This window comes from Calonectris borealis, chromosome 7, assembly GCF_964195595.1.
Source record: "Calonectris borealis chromosome 7, bCalBor7.hap1.2, whole genome shotgun sequence".
Lineage (NCBI taxonomy): Eukaryota > Metazoa > Chordata > Aves > Procellariiformes > Procellariidae > Calonectris > Calonectris borealis.
In genome coordinates this window covers 43,917,310-43,937,981 of record NC_134318.1, presented here as the reverse complement: position 1 = coordinate 43,937,981, position 20,672 = coordinate 43,917,310, and the positions used below count along the sequence as shown (strand labels likewise).

Sequence of the window (20,672 nt, the reverse complement as noted above, 5' to 3'; positions counted from 1 at the left end):
GAGCCATTCTGTTAGAGGTACATGCATAGCTTTGTGGTTCACCTTTACTGTACATCCTTTAAATATAATAAACAGACTATAATAACCTTTATAAAAGAGTTTGTCATATGCAACTGGCCTTCAAATGAGCCTTGTTACTGGTTATAAGACTTACACTTGGTTCTTGAAAAACTGTATAAATAATCTTTAAAAAACAAGCCTAACAGAAAGACTACAGCCCACCAGCACATCCGCCGCGGCTCGGGCTCCCAGGAGCAGCCAGCACCCACCCTGCCACAGGACACGGGGTGCCTGCGCCCGCCCCACTGACGCTGTGACCACTGCAGGGACAGACGGACGTCCTGCCGTCCCGCACAGCCGCGCTGGCTCACGGGCGCAGTGATGGTGATCCCGGAGCACGGCCAGGGCTGCGCAGTGAGACGGTGTAGAGATCTGCTCGGGGATGCTAAAAACAGACGAGATGCAACTCACCATATTAAAACCATACAGATTCGGAAGTGTTTATCGGTTAAAAGCCCCTTCACTAAAAAGGGCAGTCGATGCTACTAGAAAGGAGCGTATTCCAGCCAAATGCACCTTCATTTTCGTCCTGGCCGCAAGCCAGCCAGCAGCACGGCTGAGCACGCTGCCAAGCGTACGTCTAGGTGCCCGCATGCACAAGGTAAGGGCTTTCCGAGGAGCTAGTGAAGAAACACAGACTGGGAGAAATCGAGATGGGAGCGCTACCTCTCGGGAGGGTTACTCTATTTTCTACCTACGAGAAGAAGGGGCCGGGGCAGCTGACGAACGCTCGATTTTCATCCTGAGCTTGCGGGCGACCCACCGTCCCCTTCCCGGCTGGACCTGGCCCCGGCAGGACCCAAGCACGCCCCGGCGGCGGGGACAGCCACGCCGGCAGCGCGGGGGGAGAGCGCAGCGCCCAGGCTGCCCCGCGGGCGCGGGGGCCGTCAGGACAGCGAGGTGATGTTGGACCGACCCCCCGGCGGGGCGATGATCTTCTGAGCCGTGCGTCTGGCGATGTGGTCGTCTGCCTGCGACCCTAGGGAAGAGGACAGAGGGGCGCGGTGTCGGCACGGTGTGGGAGTCCCGCTGCTTTAAATGCACAAATCATGAAGTGTTCCCTTTGTGGGAAATACTAGCGTTTTCATTATATATAATTTTGGACACTATGTTACCATACCACAGTTTGGAATGGCTTTATTTGCCTGAACGTCTTTATTTTTTGTTGCCTCTTTCTGGAAGACATTGTAAGTGGCTTTCCTGCAAATAAACAGTTTCTATACAATAAAACGTGGGACCTTGTACATTCATTAAACAGTATGTGATCCATCTGATTTCAACCAGCTAAGAAAACAAAATTACGACAGTCATTTTATGGCAGAGCATTGGCTTTCCAAGGACCCTAAAGCTGCTGGGCAGATTTCTGCAGGATGCCGAGTGGGGCGATGCTGAATCGCTGCCTGCTTACACAAAAAGCCTGAAGAAATTATCTTTTTGGCTCCTGAAAATGGAGTTATTTGGCTAATCTCTACAAACCCAACCAAGTCTAGCCCCTGACTCGCAGGGGACGCAGCTGGGGCTGAAGTCCCGACCCCCCGACACCCGCGGCAGCGTCCCCCGGACCCGGGAGGGCCGCGGTGACTCCCTCACCTTCGGCCTCATCCTCCCAGGAGCCTGTACTCACAGCCGCCCCGCAGCCCCCGCCAGGCTCTGCCGTATACGTGCGTCAGTGCATTTACATAGACACCGTAAAACGTTCTAGAGGTTTCTGTGCTGCAATTAGCCCCTCGGCTGCTGCAACAGTACGGATCGCTTTTTACCGAGCGAAAGTTAAGTTCCTATTCCTCAGCTTTGCCCCGCCGCTCACCACGCCCGGGACTTTGTGACGCCCACGCAAACCAGCCCCCCGCCGCCTGCAGCCCCCGCCTTTGGGGGCCCCGGCCCTACCGGACAGGCTGAACCCCGACTGGTGGAGGTTGCGCACGGGAGGGGCCTGGGCTTTGCCCGCGCAGGGCGCGATCCTGGACGCCGGGGTGGGGGCCACGGCCTTGGTGCTGGCGAGGACCTCGTGGACCGGCCCGTCGTACAGCCCTCTGGGGACGCCGTGGACCTCCGCCAGCTGCGGGAGGGGGTGAGAGACACGTCAGGCACGCGTTTCAGCGCAGGTGAACAAGAACCGGGCCCAACGTGTGGGTAACGACTCGTTGACCTCCTGTCTGTGCTTAACCCCTTACTGAGGGCTTTTGGGGAGACTGCACCCCCAAACAGACCAGGCCAGATGCCTCCCAGGGAGGGGGCAGCCCGGGCAGGACGGGGCAGCCGGCGGCACTTCGACCCTCAAAGCCGAGCGGAGGATGCAGGCAGAGGCCCCGTCCCCCCGGGAAAAGGGGCTCCTAGAGGGGCCGGGGGTGCCCGCCGTGCCAGGGGCCGGGCTCCCCTGCGTCAGGGACACCTTCCAGCCGGCGTCACCCGGTGTGACCGTCAGGTCCTCCCGCAGGGGCTGAGCTCAGCCCGGGCGCTCACGACTGTTGGGGGAGCCGAAGCCATAACGACTTCGTTACCAGTGTTTCATCACGGATTTCCTGAAGGCTGTTTCTCTTCCCAGGCGAAGCAGTGACAGCCCTCTGACAACCACAGGGTCAGAAGGGACTTGTTTTGAAGATGAAAAGTGCTGGGTTTCAAATTAAAAAGGCACAGACGATAGGTTATCAAGAAGTATATAGCATTTTCTGTAGAATTTTCTCTTATGTGACCTTTGTCTTCATCATGCTGAATATCTTGTAAAGAAAATACCCTGCTCAGCACTCTTTTTGACCTTTGCTTTTGTCAAAACTCTGGTTAAATCAAGGATGGAGAGCTGGCACGGGCAGGCCTCCGGGTTGTTTGCAAAGTGCCGAGCGCGCCTGCCCGAACACATTAACTGCGCGAACCAACCCTGGCGCCTGGGCTGACAGCCGCTTGTCAGCCCGCCAGAGCAGGGGCTTCAGCTCGCTGTGCATCAAGGTTTGTGCTTACCAAACTCCGTCCTTTACGATAAAATATACGGCACTGTGTCTGCTTCAGGGTGTCTGCTTCCGCAACGGACAGAGATGCAGCTTGACCATGAACAAGGAGCCCAGGGACCCTCTGCCCCGGCCGACGGGACCGGCCAGCCCGCCCCGCCGCTCCTCTGTGCGAGAGGGGGGATGGGGACGTCTGCCCACCACCGGGCAGGGCCGCGGGGGAGACCCGGCCTCCCGCAGGGAGCTGGCAGCCTCCCATCCATCCCCATCCCGCAGGGCCCTGGCAGCTCCCATCCCCATCCCACCCTGACCCCAGAGGCACCCCCAGGCACCCCGAGGCACCCCAGGAGCTGGGGTTACTGCTGCAGCTGCCTCTGCAGGTAACTTGGGGTTAATGATTTCTGCTCTACCTTCATCTACAATGCATAATGAAAATGGCTGAAATAACACACGGGAAAAGGAAGGAGGGCAGAGCTGTTAAGAGGCTCATTTCTCCTTCCTATCTCCTAAAAAAGCTGTGCTAGCACACTGAAGGATTTATCTTACTGTATTTCCAGCAACTACCGAACGCTACATCCGTTAGTCTTTGACAGATGCAAAGCAGTTACTGGTAATACAGTAACATAAACTTTTCCAATACAGGCAGGAGGGGAATTCCTCCCTTCTACCTCAATGCAAAACAAACAAAACCAGATTTGCTAGACATCATATTTTTGCTTTATAACTTTATAATAGGCAAATAATACTAATAATACTAGTATTATTAATTATAATACTAAAATAGGCATTATTGATTAATGTGCCAAGCCACACACCAAAGCAGTTACATGACAACATTACAAATTTCCAAGGCCTAAGAAGAAATAATAATATTCTTGTTTCTGTTGCCTATTCCATCAGAAAGCTTACTACCACAGTGACTGCAATAGAACAATGCAGAGATCGCAACGAAAATACGGGATTACTGCAAATAGAATTCTCCTTACCCTGTTTCTTGCCTTTATCCTTTTATAAACAAAATCAGGGAATGTCTTTCTAGGAATGAAGCGACCTGACCCCTGGGTGACAAACAGGTTTCCATCTTCAAGAACCACTCTTCCTTGACTTATGACCACGGTAGGAACCCCGTGGCACTCTGTGCCTTCAAATATGTTGTACTCCACGTTCTGGAAAGACCAAACCAAGATATTCAATATGTTTAAGATACAAGAAGAGAAGGTGACAGTCTGGCCAACTATACCCCCCCGCCCCCGTTTTTGTACATTGCTCCTTGTGCACAATGAGTTGTTCTTAACTAACCCTTTACATTTCAGATAGTAAGGTTCTTCCAATTGGATGAACTTCAGCAAACTGGAATGGAGAAACTAAATCCTCAAAACACTCAGTACTTGCCCAGAAGACATGCAGCACTCCTGGAGCAAACTAGACTTTTACTATACGCGAACAATTAATTCCCTCTAAGCCCCAGAAGAGCTCTGGTTAAGTTCTCCATTTGGGGACAGAAGTTCTTCGTTTCTTCCAAGTCACCTCAAGTCTTCTACCAAAACAGGTACGGAAAGTCAGGTCTGTTTTGTGAGAAATGCAAAAATCGTGCCACTTTCTTCAAATGCTCCCATTACTATCACTAACAAACTATCAAAAAAATAAACTTTTCTGGACCAAAAAATAACCTATTCCTCTTTTTTAAAGAAAAGACATGAATATTTCGATCATAATAATAATTTTCTTCAACAAAAAACATTTTGGTGAAAAAACCCGCATGGGTCAAAATGTTTCTACATTAACTTCAACCAGCTCTGTTGCCAACATTCCTCACAACACCTCACCCTCTTTCAACTGCAGCTTTCTGCCCGAGGCTCATGTTGGAAATTAGTTTGGGGATGTCCACGGCCTGAAAAACCCCGGCTAAAATGCCATTAAGATGCACCCAAATCTCTCCTGAGTGACCCCTACGGACAGGCAGCACCCACGGAGCCGGCGCAGGAACGGGTCTGGCTCTTCGGGAAGGATGCCGATATGTTAAACAGATATAAAGCCGATACAAGACAAGTTCAGCACTTACAAGTCCACAGCAAATACATTGATCTTAAAATTTCTGTACCAGGCGCAGACTGTCTCAGAGAAGTCACTGCTGCTCGGTTACAATCCTACCCTTCACAGTAGCCAAAGGATATTTCCATTTGCTTGTATTTTTAAAAGCAAATGCAAGGTCCTTCATCACTTTATCCACATAAACAGCTCCTCCCTTGCTGAATGATCTGATCTTTCTGATCTGAAGAAACATATTGCTTTACTCTCCTGACTCCAAAACCAGGCCAAGAAAATAACTTAAGAAATATTTTACCAGATTGTGGGTTTTTGCCGAGATGATTTTAGTAGCCTTGGGGTTCCACAAAACCAAGTCCGCGTCAGCACCCACAGCGACGCGCCCCTTCCTGGGGTAGCAGTTGAAGATCTTGGCAGCATTGGTGCTGGTCACCGCTACAAAATCGTTCTCGTCCATCTTCCCGGAGACCTGGGAAACAGGAGGAAGGAAGGAGCATCCCCGGAGACGCGCCCTGCTCCCAGCAGGCAGCAGCCCCGGCCCCAAGGCCAGTCCCGCGCTCTCCCACCAGCAGGAACGAGGCACCAGCAGAAGAAATCGCAGGATCCAACCCCATGACCGTGCGGTGTGAGGATCCGCACTGCGACAGGGCTGCAATTGTGGGGAAAAGAGAGACAGGGGGGGCTGAGCCTTGTCAATAGATGGGTTTTATTTTTCCTGGACTCTGAAGTTTAAGATCTCTGAAAAACAAGACCTTCACTGGTAGGCTCCAATTCCCTGTACGTTCACTAAAGACGGTTACGGATATTTCAATAAAGACTGGAAGTGAACACAAATAGTGCCATTTATCATCTTTCTTTATTATCTTAAGACAAATTCTATTTATCTTTGTTCAAAGCCTACCTAAGACAGAGACTTCAGGGTGGCTTGGTTCCCAAGCTCCTGGAAGTCCGCCCAGAGGTGTCTGCTCCGTGGGATGCAGGCTCGAGCCTCCCAGGGGTGCTCCTTGGGAGAGCAGGGTGCACCGGTGTGCAGGGACACGGGACTTGGTCCCACTGGCCAGACGCTCGTGTGCCGCGGCTCTCCCTCGGCAGCTCCTCTGCCCGGCAGACACGGAGCTGCCGCGGGAACCTGTCCCCTCTGGTGGGGCCGGGGGCGACCGGGCAGCTGGCAGGCACGGCCACAGCCACGGCCACCAAGGGAGAGACGCCCTGTCCCCATCCACCTCCCCAGGCCTCCTGCAAGCACCAGGGAAGAGGAACGTCACGTCTTACCCTTAGGAAAACGCGTTGGAGAGACCTTCTCTTGTGACTGCGAGTGCGAGCGGGGTGGATGAGCCCCGTACCGAGGCCTTTGAAGCCACTTTGAAGGCATTCGAGTGTCACATTTTCTCATTAGCAGGCTCCTCTGAAGTAGCAGTCTAGACAATGTCACACCTCCTGGCTCGTCTGAATTAACGAGGACGCTGACATCGCCTAGCACAAGCACTGCTCACGTGCGCTTGCATCCATAGCTTCGCAAGGAATCAGCGTTATTTTAGTACCTACCACACACTTTTCCCAAATTATCGACATCCGCTCTTCGATGCCGTTGGTTCCCTCGGGGATGAGGGTGAAGTTGTCCTTCCCCACTGCCTTCTGCGCGGTGGTGAAGGTGCAGTGAGCGCTGCCTGCAACCTGCAGGTCCCCGCTAGGAAAGCGCAGCAGAGGGTCAGAGCAGGCACCCGGCGGCACAACCACCTCCTCCCCGCCCTCTGACACCGCGGCGCTCGGCCGGCGAAAGCCACCCTCGCCTGGAAGACCGCGTGTGGCACTCATGGCTGGTGGGCTTCGTGCTCCCTCTGTTTGGTACAGACTGGTTTCACCAACCAAGGCTGTAAAGGCAGGCGACTTACGGCCCGTAAATCCCAAGGGAAGTCAAGTTAAAAGGCAATTTCTACAGGTACGCAGAGGCACCTCACTCTATTAATTTATAGTAGAATTAAGCACTGGAATCATCGAAAAGATGCAGCAGTCTCATAATACTATTTATATTTTCTCCTAAACTGGCCGTTATTTTTACTATTTAAGCCAACATTTTAATCTTTGCACCTTCCTTTTGAACCTCAGGTTCTTTTAAAACAAGGATACGGTTAAGTAAAACAAGATCCTGGATAAACCCAAATGTTAGGTACTATCGTATACTGCAGTGGGAGGAACTGGATCCATGCTGGCGGGCAGGGCACGGCAGGGCAAGAAGAGAACTGAGCATGTGTAGCTTGGCGAGCCTGGGAGCATGCCTCCATCTCAAAGCTGTGCTAGCCTGAACTATGCTTGTATTTGACTGCCTCTTTTAAGAAAACATTACGTGTATTGAGATATCTTTACATACTATGTAAAACATACTAACATGAAACACTTTTCTCTTGTTAACAACTATTTATCCTTCTAGGAAAAAAAATCACATTTCAGGGAATTCTAAGAAAAGTTTATTTCTTCTTTAAAATATATATTGAATGCAATTATTTTACAATTATCTGTATCCATAAACATCTCTCACCCCACTTCAAAAATTCTTCATGCATTACTTCTGGACCTGGTTCTTCTAACTCCACCCATACCAAACTGCAGTTAATGCAGAGAAGATGCTAGGGCCGAGCTGTAGGCACCTGCATGCAAACCCTCCGCTGTGAATGAATCCCCACTTCTACCGACTGCTTTCTGCAAGGCGGCAGTGACAAATTTGGTGCCTATTTGCTGTGCAATGTGAAACCCTGGCCCGTGGCAAAGCTCCAGCGTGATTAACAGCTTGGCGGCTGCGTCCCTGCATGCAGCCCCAGCACATGGGTGTTCGCGTTCCCCTGCCCGTTCGCATTCCCCTGCCCGGTCTGGGCTGCCAGCACCCGCTTGGTCCGTGCACGGCTCCAGAGACGCTCCTGCCGGCCCCGGGGGCTTTGCTGCCTAACTCAACACATCGAAACAACTCCACATGGTGACGTGCCCTAAAAGCTTGTTTCACACATTTTAAAATCTTGCAAATGCCCAACACTGCTTCCGATAAAATCCTTCTTTTTGCTTTAATGCGAAGGCAGCGCAGGAGGCTTTCCCTCGGACACAGCGACGGCTGTCCCTCCTGCGCTGGGGTGTCCTGGCCACCCCGCGGGACGCTGCGCCTCCCCCGCTCCGGTCCTGGAGGAGGAACCGGGCAGCGGGAGCCTGGTTTTTACACAGGAAATGTGGTAACTATTACCTGGCTTCATCAAAACATAATTTAGACTCTTTTTGAAAGAGTCACCTGGCTCCTTGCTCAAAAACCCGGAGATTTATTCTTTTGATATGGAAAAGTGCAACAATCGATAGGTTGTTTTTCCGACTCTGATTACAATATCAAGGGGACGGCTGAATCGCTCGCCAGCCTTTGCTTTGCTGCTGCACCCTGCAGTGCCCAGGTATGGGAGAAGGCTGGGGGTGCCCCCGGAACAGGGAGGCTGTCACCCACCAGCGAAAGGGGGTCAGGGGCTGCGGCCCCCCCGGCCAGCCCCTGCTCCGCAGGCGGTGCTGTCACTGCAAATGGCATTCGAACAAATGCAGGCGGGATGCAAAGACGACAGACGCGCTCAGGCATCCGTGCCGACACGGAACTCACCAGGACAAGAGGGAGGTGAGATGATCCGGCGTGGTGGGGTCTGGGCTGATGGGGGGAGACGTGACGAAGGCTGCGGCTTTGGCCCAGTTTTTACTCCAGTAGTGCGACCCATCGGTGCCCAGGCTGGCGGTAATGGGCTCCCCATACACAACCGCGCCTACAGAGCAATCAATTAATGAGTGCAAACGCGCCGCATGCCCTGCGGCCTCTTTTCAGACAGTGCGGACAACTACTGCCGTTAACAAGACAAGATGGTTTCACTTCTTTTCAGTGTTCTCAGTATTTCAGCTTTTCAAATTCACATTAATCCCTCAGATATTATCTCATTTGACTGGGAAATGCTGTCAAAACAAGTTCTGAACCCATCTATTTTCTCCTTAGACCAAACATACATTCATATCTGCAAACCATCACGCCTTCCTCTAAAACAAAGCAGAGTCTCCTGGTTGGGGGCAGAGGTGGCTGTGGACCCCCGTCTGTCCCTGGGCATGGCCTTCTGTCTTGCTCCCTGCAGGATTGCTTCCAGCTCTTCCCACTCTACCCCCAGTTTGAATTTGGAGCTTGCTCCAGATCCATTTTTCGTTTAGTTCGCGACAAATGATTGCAAGTGAATTATTTCCTTTTTTTCAGCTGCGTCTACTGAGATTCAGGTGTCAAAGTTTCAAGCACATCTCCTCAAATCTCTCCAGCTCAGAGCAATTAGCTCTGCCACACTCTGAAGAAAAGCCAACACCAAGTTTTAGCACCCTTAAGCTGTGAGAGAACTTGGGTGATAACGAGTTCTTAAACCTTGCAGCTGGAATGATATTCCTGGACATATTTTAATAGGCTCAATTAGCATGCAAATATGAAACAACGCTTTACCTTTTCTCTTTGCTTGAGCTAACACATCTGCTGCACCTCTGCTCATTATTTTGGTGACGTACAAGGGGCAGTTGGCTTGTTTCGCAATGGTAATTGCACGGTACACCGCCTCCGCCTCCACCTGTGGACACCAGAACACAGGCAGAAGCCGTCTCCGGGCACCTCTGCTACAGCCGCAGCGGCTGTTCTAAACCCCCGGGTAGTTCTGCTGAAGGACTGGAGACGTTACCTCCTCGGGGCGGCTGAGGACGTGCCCTTCTGGCCCGGTAATCCCAAGTTCCAGCAGCCTCTTTTGCTCCTAGGTGGACAAAGATGAACAAAGGAGCAGTCAGTGATACGAACAGCCTGTCCGAAGGGATGCGGGACATAAAACACCTTTTCAGAAGTATCGGAAGGATGATGGAAGTCCAGGAATACAACTAGGCGATACCACTTATACCTGTGACACTCCATAAACTGCTGCAGCTACTTCCTAGCAGACCCACCTCATGCTGTGGGAGCATTTCTGGACTGGGAACTGCTGTGTCCCAGTGGTACCTTTGGCCCTTCCCCTCTCTTCAAACCCAGCTATATTTCTGGAGGATGTGGGATTCTAAACCGCTACTCTAAGGCTGTGCTAGACACGATGCACGGCTACAGGAAAGGAACAGATGTTTCCCCCAGACCTGAGGCTGATGGAGCTGCCCCGAGAAGCCCAGGGAGGAAGCAGAGATGGGTGCAAGGCAGTGAGACCGTCAGCGGGGCGCAGCAGGTGCCACCTCGCCAGAGCTTCGCCTGGCCGCGCGCATTCCCCGCCCCCGGTGCACTTCGCCACGCCGCTGCGGGGACGTGGCTCAGACGAAAGGCGGCTGCTGCTGCTCGCCCCCTCGCAGTGCTGGGGGGCAGCGGGGGGCAGGTTTTGTGCGGCTGGTGCCCCAGCAGACGGGCTGAAGGCCAGCGGCCCACCCGGCTGCGCCCACGTCCTCCCCACCCGGCTCCGCTGCGCCGGCAGCGCCAGCTCCCCCGAAGAGCGACGCACTCGGTCCCCGCTGCCACCGCCTCACGTCACCTTGGGCACAAATCAAGTCCCTGCAGGGACTCCACGTTAGCTGGGACCCCACGGTGACAGACACTGGAATGAACACTGGGTTGCACCCAGGTCACTCACGTTGTCTTTGCAAGCAGATGTCTAGCACACACCTCATCCAGTTCCCTTTCTGTGATGTTCTGTATCATGTTCTGTATCATCATCACGGAGCTGGCATTCGATGCAAGGACATTATTCGACACTGCGGACCAGATCTCGCAGGCCTTATCCTGCTCTTAGAGGATGTTTTTCCACCCGCTGTACTCCTATTGCAGATACCCTCTGAGTTTGTCCCCAGGGCTCGAGTGTCATCACGCTGGCAGCTTAAAGAAATACTTCTGAAGATATTGAACTGCTTGGGATCACATTATGTTTCACAGCCAGCTGAAGAAAAGGTTTCTCAGATAAAATCCCGGGGAGGTGGGAATTAGCCTTTACCCTGTTTGTTCAAATAAGCCCATTTGAAGGACTGGGATCCTGCTTTCATTTTACACTCTCCTCCCGCACCAGACCGAACGCTTGCGTGACCGTAAGCTAAAAGGAACTGCAAGTCTAGTTCTACCTAGCATCATCTCATCGCAGTACGTATCTAAGATTTTTTTTTCTAAAGGTAAAAAGGAAAAATAATGAACGTAAGCCAAGTCTGCAATACCAAGGAGGTTCCCGAGTACCATTTTTGGAGATAAATATTGCCAAATGTAATGTACGTTATTTCAAAAGATCCAAACCTCTTTATTTTCTCAAGTACTCAAGACTTCTAAACAAGATACATAATGTGATAAAGTGTCACTTAAACCCTATCCCAGCCGAAACCAGGACAGTCATCCTTTAAGAAGCCCCAAAACGTACTTGTTGGGAACCACGAACTGTCCTTGTAAAGATTTCTGTGACGACACCCAAGCGCGTGCAAGGAATTGGGAGGATGCTGCCGATTTCAGCAGGTGCCCCCGATCCTCCTGCGCGTTCCTCTGCCTGCACGTGCAGACCACAGGGTCTCCTGCCCGCCCTCTCCCTCCAAGGCGGGGGTAAGCAGCTTACCCCGCAGAGCAGATCCCCCGGCGCGTGGGCGGAGGCGCAGGGCGGGAGGCAGGAGCACCGCTTCTCCATCCCCCCGGCTGCCGCCAGGCTCGGTGCCCACGCGCACGGACCGGCCGAGGCCGCTCAGCTGGCTCGGCTCTGGCCGGAGATCTCAGAGGTGAGCGACCGGGGTGATGCCCTGCGGACCGCAGACACTGCAAAGTGCTCGCTGCTCCCCTCCCCGAAGCAACCCGGTGTCACAGCAGGCTGCTCCTCCTTCTCGCGTCTGGACCGATCCCTACCGAATTTGCAGCACCAACTGAAGGCTAAAAGCGCGCTGGCGCTGCTCCATCTTCCACGAGACACTACAGCCCATCTGCTGAAGTCAGCACTTTGCCTTAAATCAAAATACTCTGGTCACCCTTTGATTTAAATGAATATAAATACCGTACCTCATCGATGATGTCTCCGTTTTCAGCATGCACTTGGGCAATGGCCCCCAGGTCTCGAATAATGCAGAATATTTCATACATCTGCCAAGAGACAGTGGGTTGCCCAACATCAGAGAAATCGCAGCTCACGCTCAGCGCGTGGGTGATGACGTTCACTGGACACTGGCTGGCTCTATTACCTGGGCATCGGTGCACTGCAGTTTGTCTTTGTAGGCCATAAAAACCAGGAAGGAGTTCACACCTCGAGAAAAGAAAATGACGTGTGTGTGTGTTTATTGTCACGGCTGAGAACTCGGGGCCCCGGTCCGGGCTGAGCAGGGGGCGTTCGAAGCGGGGGTTGTGCCGGCTGAGGTTAGACTGACAGCAAAGCAAGGCGAAGGGCTGAAACGGGAACTGTCCCCACAAGAACTGAACCCCAAAGCCTGGGAGCCATGAAAGACAATGCACCCCTGTCTTTGGAGGCACCTGAACCAAAAAAACCCAACCCACTGCCCATTTCTGATTTTAGGTTCTCTCTGTAACGAATGCACAGAATCAAACGCATTGCTCCCAGTCTGAGCCTTCCCTCCAGTGGTGATTTCAATTTATGGTTTATCCTCAACTTCTTTCTGATAACTGTCCTTGAATTAGTGTATTAGTGCTAATAATTACAGCAAAAGATGAGACTCTAATATTAGAGCACTGCTATTTAGTGCACTGCTATTTAGCTAGAGAAAGAGACGGGCAGTACTTAGCATACAGCATTGCACGTAATCCTAATTTCTATCATTTCTACCTGACATAAAGGATGATTCATGAAGCACTGAGTCAAAGCCAGAGAATTGCTGCTGCATTTTATATGGATAGAGGCAACAACTAATCCCAAACCACAATCGAATTACAAATAAACTAATTCATGTGAATGTACATACGAAAAACATCTGGTATAAGCTTGGAATAGCTACATTACTCCAGCCACTCTGTATTTTAATAGGAAATTCACTGCAAATTTCTATGTTAATTGACCAACAAAGCCCTTGCTTGCAAGACTGCAAATTACACTGAAGTCATTTAGCTCTACATTAGCATATCTGAAAGCAAAATGTAGTTCCACACATGGAAATAAGTATTAATGAAATGCATGAATTCCTGACGCATGGCCTGCTTTCCAGTAAGCCACGTCCCGCAGATATTTCAGGATGTGCAGGAATTACAGGCACAAATGAAGTCTCTATGGAAAGCCTAAACCTTAGTTTTATTCTATAGGCCGCATCTTGAATGTTTTTATTTAAATACTTATCTGTACATCAGGCAGCCTGAATCAGGGTGCCCGATACCGTTCCTTCAGCTTCCAAAATCAGATTTCATGACTGGGCTGTATATTGCCCAAAGGTGAGAAGACACAACAAGGCGTCGCGGTATGAATCCGATGTCAATACCCCTGTCCACACCTTTCTCCTCGATGGCGAAGGACGGGCAGGTCACACCTCAACAGCGAAGGTCCCCTCCAGGTACCATTTATCACTGGGTAGGAGGAGCGCGGCAGAGCAGCACTAACTATCACAGCTTACCCTGCGGCGACTTGCTTATGTGCCTGTACTGCAATAATTATGATGTTTTGTGGGGTTATTGCCAGAATACCGCTCTTTCTGTCCTTACCCTTGTCCTTCACCAGGGCTTCCAGTTCCTCCTTCAGGCTCTCGTGCCAGCGAGGGACGTCGACGTGCAGCGAGTAATCGCAGCAGGCCTGGCTGTCGGCGCTCCCGCGCCACTGCTCGTAGGCAGCCAGGAGGCTCGTCCCAGCGTCCGGGCAGACGTGGTCAACTGAGGAAACACCGCACAGCGTTAGCACGCGTGCCAGGGAGAGGGCTAGAGAAATACCTGGAGAGTGCAGCAGCCACCGATATTCTTGTGCAAGACTTTACTGCTGTGAAAAGGAGACATTTTAATACTAATTCATTTTTATAGCATTGATTAAAGATGAAGGATAATAAATTTCCCAGATAAAGTGAAACAAGTGGAACAAACGAACTCCAAGTTACGGCTATTATTATGTCTTTTTTCACACAGCCTACCTAGCTGAGAGAGGCCGTGTCCTTGCACACTTTTGCACAGCTCTCCTGGGCATTTTCCATGTGCAGTCACGCACAGCCCATCAGTTACTGCACTTCTCTTATCTTTGCTCCTATTCCCTACAGTATTGGCTATGGGATCGGTACAGAGCTACGCCAGGACTTGTTGAGACTGGTCCCTCAGCCACATGCTACAGTGGGCCTTGGGACCAGAACAAGAACAAAACAGAAATCAAAATTATTTTACATTTACACAAAAACGGAACCCATGCTCACAGAGCTGAAAAACTCTTAGAAAAACACACTTGTAAAGCTATTAAAAGCATATTAAAAGGTGTTTAAAGTTTTCTTCTATTTTATTCTCTTATGAGGTAAAGCAGGAGCAACTATGCACTTTTATGTATGGGTGTAGCAACGGAAGGAGGTTCTGAAAGGCACATAATGCATTTTAATTAGCTTTGTAATGCTTTGATTTCTACAGCAAAAATTAACATTTCTCTGCTATGAGGGTAAATAACCTCTGCAAGGATAAAAGGCCCAATGTATTTTGCTAAACAGTGTTCTACTCAGGAGTCTGTTCGAATGCTGCTCCATCTTACTGATCATTGTGGTTCCTCCTGCCAGGGCTGCTTTCGTGCCTTGGTAGAAGTCATCAGCAGAGGTCATCCCCATGACGGGCATCCGCAGTCTGGTGTGGACGTCTATCCCCCCTGGCATCACGATCTGGCCGTAGGCATCAATTGTCTTTGCACCACCAGGAACAATCAGGTTTTCTCCAATTTGTCTGAAAACGATATTAAGATCTCCTGTTAATTGGCCACAACTTCTAAGTGAAGATGCAAACCCAACTTCTAATACTGCTCGAGGCACGCAGGCGTGCACTGCCCAGGCCTCCTCGCACCGCGGGGCCGGGTTCTCCCCGGGGGCAGAAGCGGCGGCACGCAGGGAGCGCAGCTGCTCGGTCGGCGCCAGGAGCAGAGCCGGGGTCTGCTGGAGAACCCCGCGGGTCCCGCCCCGCCGGCCCAGCAGCACCCTCCCACCCCTCCCGGCTCCAGCACCCGCCCAGCGGCGCTGGGACACATCAGGCCACCACCTGAGGGACCCCGCTCAGAGCAGAGGAGCTGCTGAGGTCTCAGCGCCGGACCCTGTACACTACTGACGTGCTCCTTTGCAGAGCTTAACCTGGCTCCTCGCTCGTCTCCCGCACAACTTACAACCGAGCACAAACTGTCAGCACTTTATTCGTCTTGCCAGGACAAAAGTACACTAATGTAGTTCCGCCTTGACACTATTCTAAAAAGCTGTCCTTGTTTTTCAAAAAGGGAACATATTTCCAAGAGAAAAATGACGGAAAGGAACCTTATTCGAATTCCATGGCACTGTATCATGCTTGGAAATTACATTATAAAATATAAATTTTTAACTTACTTTATTAAACCGTCTTCTAAATAAATGTCTGCATAAAATGACTGATCATCGTTGACAATTTTTCCTCCTTTGATTAGAAGTCGGTCACTCTAATGGGAAAAAAACACACTTTTTTAAAAGATTCCTTTATTTAGATGCTACTTTACTCATTACGAGCTTTCATTAAGCCTAGGACTTAATATTTGCCCTTCAGTCATACAAGTTTAGTTGAATATCCAAAAACTATGCTACACCAAAGCCCAACTGTATTTTGCAAAGAAAACTATATACAATTGTCGTTTGAGAGGAACGTATGTTCTCCTACGAAGTGCGGTACCGGTCTGGGGGTGTACAGGCAGCAGAGCTGAGCCTGACAGCTCAGGGTACCAGAATGCCCCCCATTTCAGAGGTCTGAGCCGCGCATCTCTGAGCAGAGCCGGCCAAAGGGAGCGTGCTCCAGCCTTCGCTGCTCCAGACCTGCCTTGCAGGAAGCACACCGCCACCCCGAAGGCCCACCAAGAGCTCCTTCAGAGCAGGTCCAGAGACTGACTGAAGTTCTCAGCAGTTTTAAAAGGCTTGCAAGATAACATCCTGCACCTCAGCCATGTATCTGCCTCCTCCATCAGCTCCGGTTACAGAGACATTTAAGTGCATCTTATTAATCTGGTCATTTATTGACGTTCATTAGCTTTCACAGTCTTGTGAGGCAGATAATGCCTCGAGGACTTCCCTCACTTCAAAGCAAGACAGTGGCACAGTTGTCAGATTTGCAGAATCTTTAACCAGAATAATTAGAAAGCAGTGGCATTTATGTAAATGTGGAACTGCAGCCTAATTTAAGAGGATTCCTTTCCCACTCTGGTGTTGCTAGAAAAATTATTACCAAGGCTAAAATGGGCAACACAAAGAGTGTGGCCTTAGAACAAAAACAACTGAGGGATGCAAGAGCACGTGGCAATACAGCCCAGGAGATGACTTACAACACAGCAATGTGTGCTGATGCAAACAGCCTGGAAAACATTTTGGGGTCATATTAAAAAAACTGTTAAAGAATTGCATTGTGTTTTTAAAACTATCAAGGTTTTTATTGCGTTTTTATTGTTTTCCCTTGTCCCATAAAATCAATCAAAAGAAGCTTGTGTCGGCTGCCCCACGGGAGAGCCCTACGGCCCCTCCCTTTGCGGGGCCCATCCTCACCCCATCCCCACCCCATCCTCATCCTCACCCTATCCCCATCCCCATCCTACCCCATGCCCATCTCTATCCCCACCCCATCCCCATCCCCGTCCCAGCTGTGCCACACCAGCTCCAGCCCCGCGCGCCCAGAGATCGCTCCCGCAGCGCCAGGCAGCCACCGGGATGTTTTCAAGGGAACTCAGCCATGAGCCAGCAAAACGAGGGGGAAAACCGCATGGCTATCTAGCGATTTCTCCTTCCTCCTGCTGAGGAGCCCTGGCAGCAGGAGAAGGGAATCCCCTCCTACGCCAGCCCGGCGGGGGAGCGCACGCCGCTCCAGACCCCCGCAGCGGGCTCGGGGAGCCGCCGCCGCCAGCTCCGCCCGCGGGACCCGGCGCGAAGGCGGACTCGGGCGGCGAGATCCGTAACGGCCGGGGCTCGGGGGCGACCAGGCGCCGGGCAGCGGGGCACGGCGCAAGGCAGGCAGATGCCTCTCCCCCGCCAAGCCCAGCCCGCGAAAAAAGCGTTTCCGAAACACGTTTTCGGCGCCCAAACGAAAGTTGGGGAGGCGGCGGGGCGGCCCTGCAGCCCCGGTGAGGGTCGCGCCTGCCTTTGTCCCGCGGCAGCCGAGCTTTGCCGGCGGGACCCCGGCTGCGTCCCAGCCAGCGGCAGACAAAGCGCCGGGGCTGGCGGGCTCAGGCCGGGCCGCGGCCAACAAAGGGAGCGGCGGAGCCCGCGGGGCGGGAGGCTGCACCGCCCGCATCCCCTGCTCGGGAGGGACGGCTGCTTCGGCAGCGCTGACCGCCGGGCGCCGAGACCGCCGGGCCCCCGGCCCTCAGCACCGGACAAAACCCCAAGTGACGCTCCCCGGGTGTCCAGCCCCACGGGCGGCGGGGACCGCCCCGCTCCATCACCGCCGGCTGGGAGGGACCCGCCAGCCCCGGCCCCGGCTCGGGCCGGGCCCGCAGCCCCCGGGGGTCCCGCCCTCCCGCGCCCCCGCAAGGAGCCCCTCACCGTGCTGCGGGGGATGCTCTTCTTGCCCTGGTGCGACATCTTCCCGCCGCGCTCCGCCTGCATGTGCGTGCGTGTGCGTGGCTGTGTCTGTGTGTGTGTGCGTGTGTGTGTGCCTGCGTGTCCCTGTCTGTGCACGTCCCCGCCTGCGTGCGCGCCCCCCGCCGCTGCCGCCGGCTCCCCCCGCCCGACGCCGGCCCGGGGCCGCGCTCCCGGCGCTGCAGACAAAGCCGGCCCGGCGGGGAAAGGAGCGGAGCGGAGCGGAGCCGCGCGGGTCAGTCCCGCAGCCCCAGCCGCCCCGCGGGCCCGGCGGCGGGACGGGGCGCGCAGCCCCTGCCCGGTTCCGCTGCCGCCCGGAGCGGCCCTGCAGCCGCGGACGGGGGCCGGGGTCGTGGGGCCGGTGCAAATTGTCCCCCGACGGAGAAGTGCCCGCTCGCCACCCCTCGGACCGTCCCCTGCAAGCACCGGTCAGCCGGCCTTCCCCGGGCGCGGGGCTCCCGCGGGGCGGGATGGGAAGAGGCGGGACGGGCCCCCGCTCGCCCTCCCGGGGGGTCTCGGCCAGGGCGGCTCCGGCCGGGGCTCCGCGACCCGCGGAAGGAGAAGGGGCGAGGGCCGCCGCTACCCCTCGTGGGGCGCAGGGTGCCGGGCCGGGGCTGGCTCCGTGCCTGCCCCGGGGCCGGGCCGGCAGGAGGGGAGAGGGGGAGCGGGCCCGGCCCCTGCCCCGGCGCAGCCGCCCCTTACCTGCGGGCAGCCCGCGGGCGGCTCTCCTGGGGGCGGCACGGCCGCGCCGGGGCCGGGGCCGGGGGCGCGGCGGGGCCCGCCGGAGCGGGGGCGGGGGGCTCCGAGCGAGGCGAAGTCCAGCGTCTTGTTGTCGAAGGCGTCCTCCACGCTGCAGAACATGCCGCCGCGCTTCTGCCGCGGCCGCGGGCTGCCCGCGCCCAGCCCCGCTAAGCAGGCGGGCAGCTCCTCCCGCCGCCCCGCCATGGGCCAGCCGCCTCCACCGCCCCGCTCCGCTCCCGCCGCGCTCCCGCAGCCGGCTGGGCCTGGGGAGAAGAGCGAAGCGCGTTAAAAGCAGCCCGGGGACCGACAGCCGCCCCCGCCCGCCCCGCCCGGCTGGCCGTGACCATCCACCCGTGGCACGGCCCCGCTGGCGGCCGGCGGCTGCCCCGCGGGAGAGCGGCCCTCGGCGGGGCGGGTGCGTCCCCAGCGCTGGGCTGGTCGCCCCTCGGGGTGGGCTCCCGCTCGGGAGCGCGGTCTGGCGCAGGGCTGGCCGCGGGCGAGGTGTCACGGCCCCGCGGGGTCGCCCCGCGCCGCGCACCGGCCGCCCCTCCACCGCGACGGGTGCTGGAGGGGCTCGACCCCACCGGCAGTGAAGCGACGGGAGAACAAGTTAATATTCTGCCGAGCAGGAGGTGAGTTACATTGCTGTGGGTTTGCCAGGATATTTTTTATTCAAGATTTAATCAGTTTTTCAGGTAGACCTTAAAAAGTGGTTCAAAACTATTGCATTACAAAACAAAAGTCAGCAAAGTTACAGTAACTGATCGAAGGCTTCCTTTGTGCAACCTGGGAAAAGAACCAAAACAGTCATCTCGTTTGAAGGTTTAAAACAGATCTTTTTATTAAAAGTTTACAATACTTTATGTATTTTACAAATGAATAGAAAGTCTCTTGATATATATCATATGAATCACAATACAAAAATATGTGTAAAATTCTGTAATTGATCAATCCAGCCCTACTTTAGGCCTGTCAATTACTGTTTCAGCACTGAACCAAACATTACGTATTTAGGATATGGTTATTAGGAGATTATATTAGAGAACACAAGTCACGGCACACTGGCCATTGGAAAAAAAACCCCATTTTCTCTGGTTTACATTTTGCATAAATTTACAATAGTTCCTTTTTATAAAATGTACAATACGTAAGTACAGGCTTTAATACACATTATTTACAATACGATTTCCTGAGTCTAAACTAAATCCATTTCTGTGCTAACGCACGCTGCCCATCGCGAGGTGGTGGTGGTGGCATTCGGGATGCAAAGGGAGTTGGCATCGGTCCCCCCAGAGCGACTCTCGGGTGCATTTTCTCTTCACGGTCAGCAGTTTTGTTCACAAGCTGTGTAAGGCACTCGAGGGTACACTGAAGGCTACAGATATTACTGGAGCAGAATACTTTAAATAATAGCCACAGTCCTCCAACAGCTTGAACAAGAAGTACAGGCCTGAAATACACGACGCACGGCTGTTGACAAAGCAAGCTGCAGTTCCAATGGATTTCAGTTTAGACGTGTTGCTCTGTGCACGGCTGCGGGACCCGGGCAGGGAGCGTCCCCGACCCCTTCGGCGCTCCTTCAGGAGCTCTGGGTGCCGGGGCGAGCGCATCTACACACACTGCTCAAATTCTCCTAAGCGAAACGTAGCGATCGTGCCGTGTCAGTAACGCACAGTGATACACCTGTTTATCTGCGCCCCGCCTTGTCGTCGTTTGAAGGACATCTGGGGAATTTATAAAAGATGCTTACAGGTGAGAAACTGGAGTGGCTGGCAGCCCCCGCCTTAGGGGGAGCAGGCGCTCGCCAGCCTGAGAATGGCTGGGGGTCCCTGCCCGGGCCGCGAACCCCGGCTTTCCTCTGGCGCTTTACACCTGCACTGAGGGACGGAGGGTCTGCAGGAAAAAAACCCAGATTAGGGTAATGCCCCCCGCCGTGGTCCCTGTGGCTTTGAGACCCTGCTTTTAAAAGATGTGCAAGACCCAGAGGTGAGAAGACAGCAAACGAGATCTGACACAGCTCATCTCATGGATGAAGGGTGGCACTCTCTCCAGAGTGGCTCCATGCCACGGTCAAGGACTCATCGTACAAACTCATCGTACAAAACCCCAGTGGGATCAAACTCAAAGTGACTGAAAATTGAGCAGAAACCCTCATGTTGAAATTAAGGAGCACATTTA

The 20,672-nt window shown here is 53.6% G+C and overlaps 1 protein-coding gene across 2 annotated transcripts; it reads right to left on the bottom strand.

Annotated features, from left to right (window-relative positions):
• Window positions 1-827: 827 nt before the first annotated feature.
• Window positions 828-18,698, bottom strand: DPYSL4 (dihydropyrimidinase like 4). Of its 2 annotated transcripts, none has more exons than XM_075155492.1 (14): window positions 18,456-18,698; window positions 15,549-15,637; window positions 14,720-14,904; window positions 13,708-13,872; window positions 12,249-12,310; window positions 12,070-12,150; window positions 9,764-9,832; window positions 9,535-9,655; window positions 8,671-8,827; window positions 6,594-6,735; window positions 5,347-5,517; window positions 3,989-4,168; window positions 1,948-2,119; window positions 828-1,039 (listed from the first exon to the last, which is right to left on the bottom strand). In XM_075155492.1, the coding sequence occupies exons 1-14, from the start codon at window positions 18,696-18,698 to the stop codon at window positions 948-950; spliced, it is 1,929 nt and encodes a 642-aa protein (XP_075011593.1). In that variant the 3' UTR covers window positions 828-947. The 2 variants fall into 2 exon arrangements, with proteins under 2 accessions (XP_075011593.1, XP_075011594.1); XM_075155493.1 differs by lacking the exon at window positions 18,456-18,698 and adding an exon at window positions 17,718-17,840.
• Between the last annotated feature and the right edge of the window lie 1,974 nt (window positions 18,699-20,672).

Coding starts and splice junctions, on each gene's coding strand:
- DPYSL4 (XM_075155492.1), bottom strand. CDS start 18,698: ATGGCGGGGCGGCGGGAGGAGCTGCCCGCCTGCTTAGCGGGGCTGGGC. Junction 9,833..12,069: donor ACGGAGACATCATCGATGAG/GTACGGTATTTA, acceptor TTGTCCACCTAG/GAGCAAAAGAGGCTGCTGGA. Junction 5,518..6,593: donor TAATTTGGGAAAAGTGTGTG/GTAGGTACTAAA, acceptor CCTGTTTCCCAG/GTCTCCGGGAAGATGGACGA.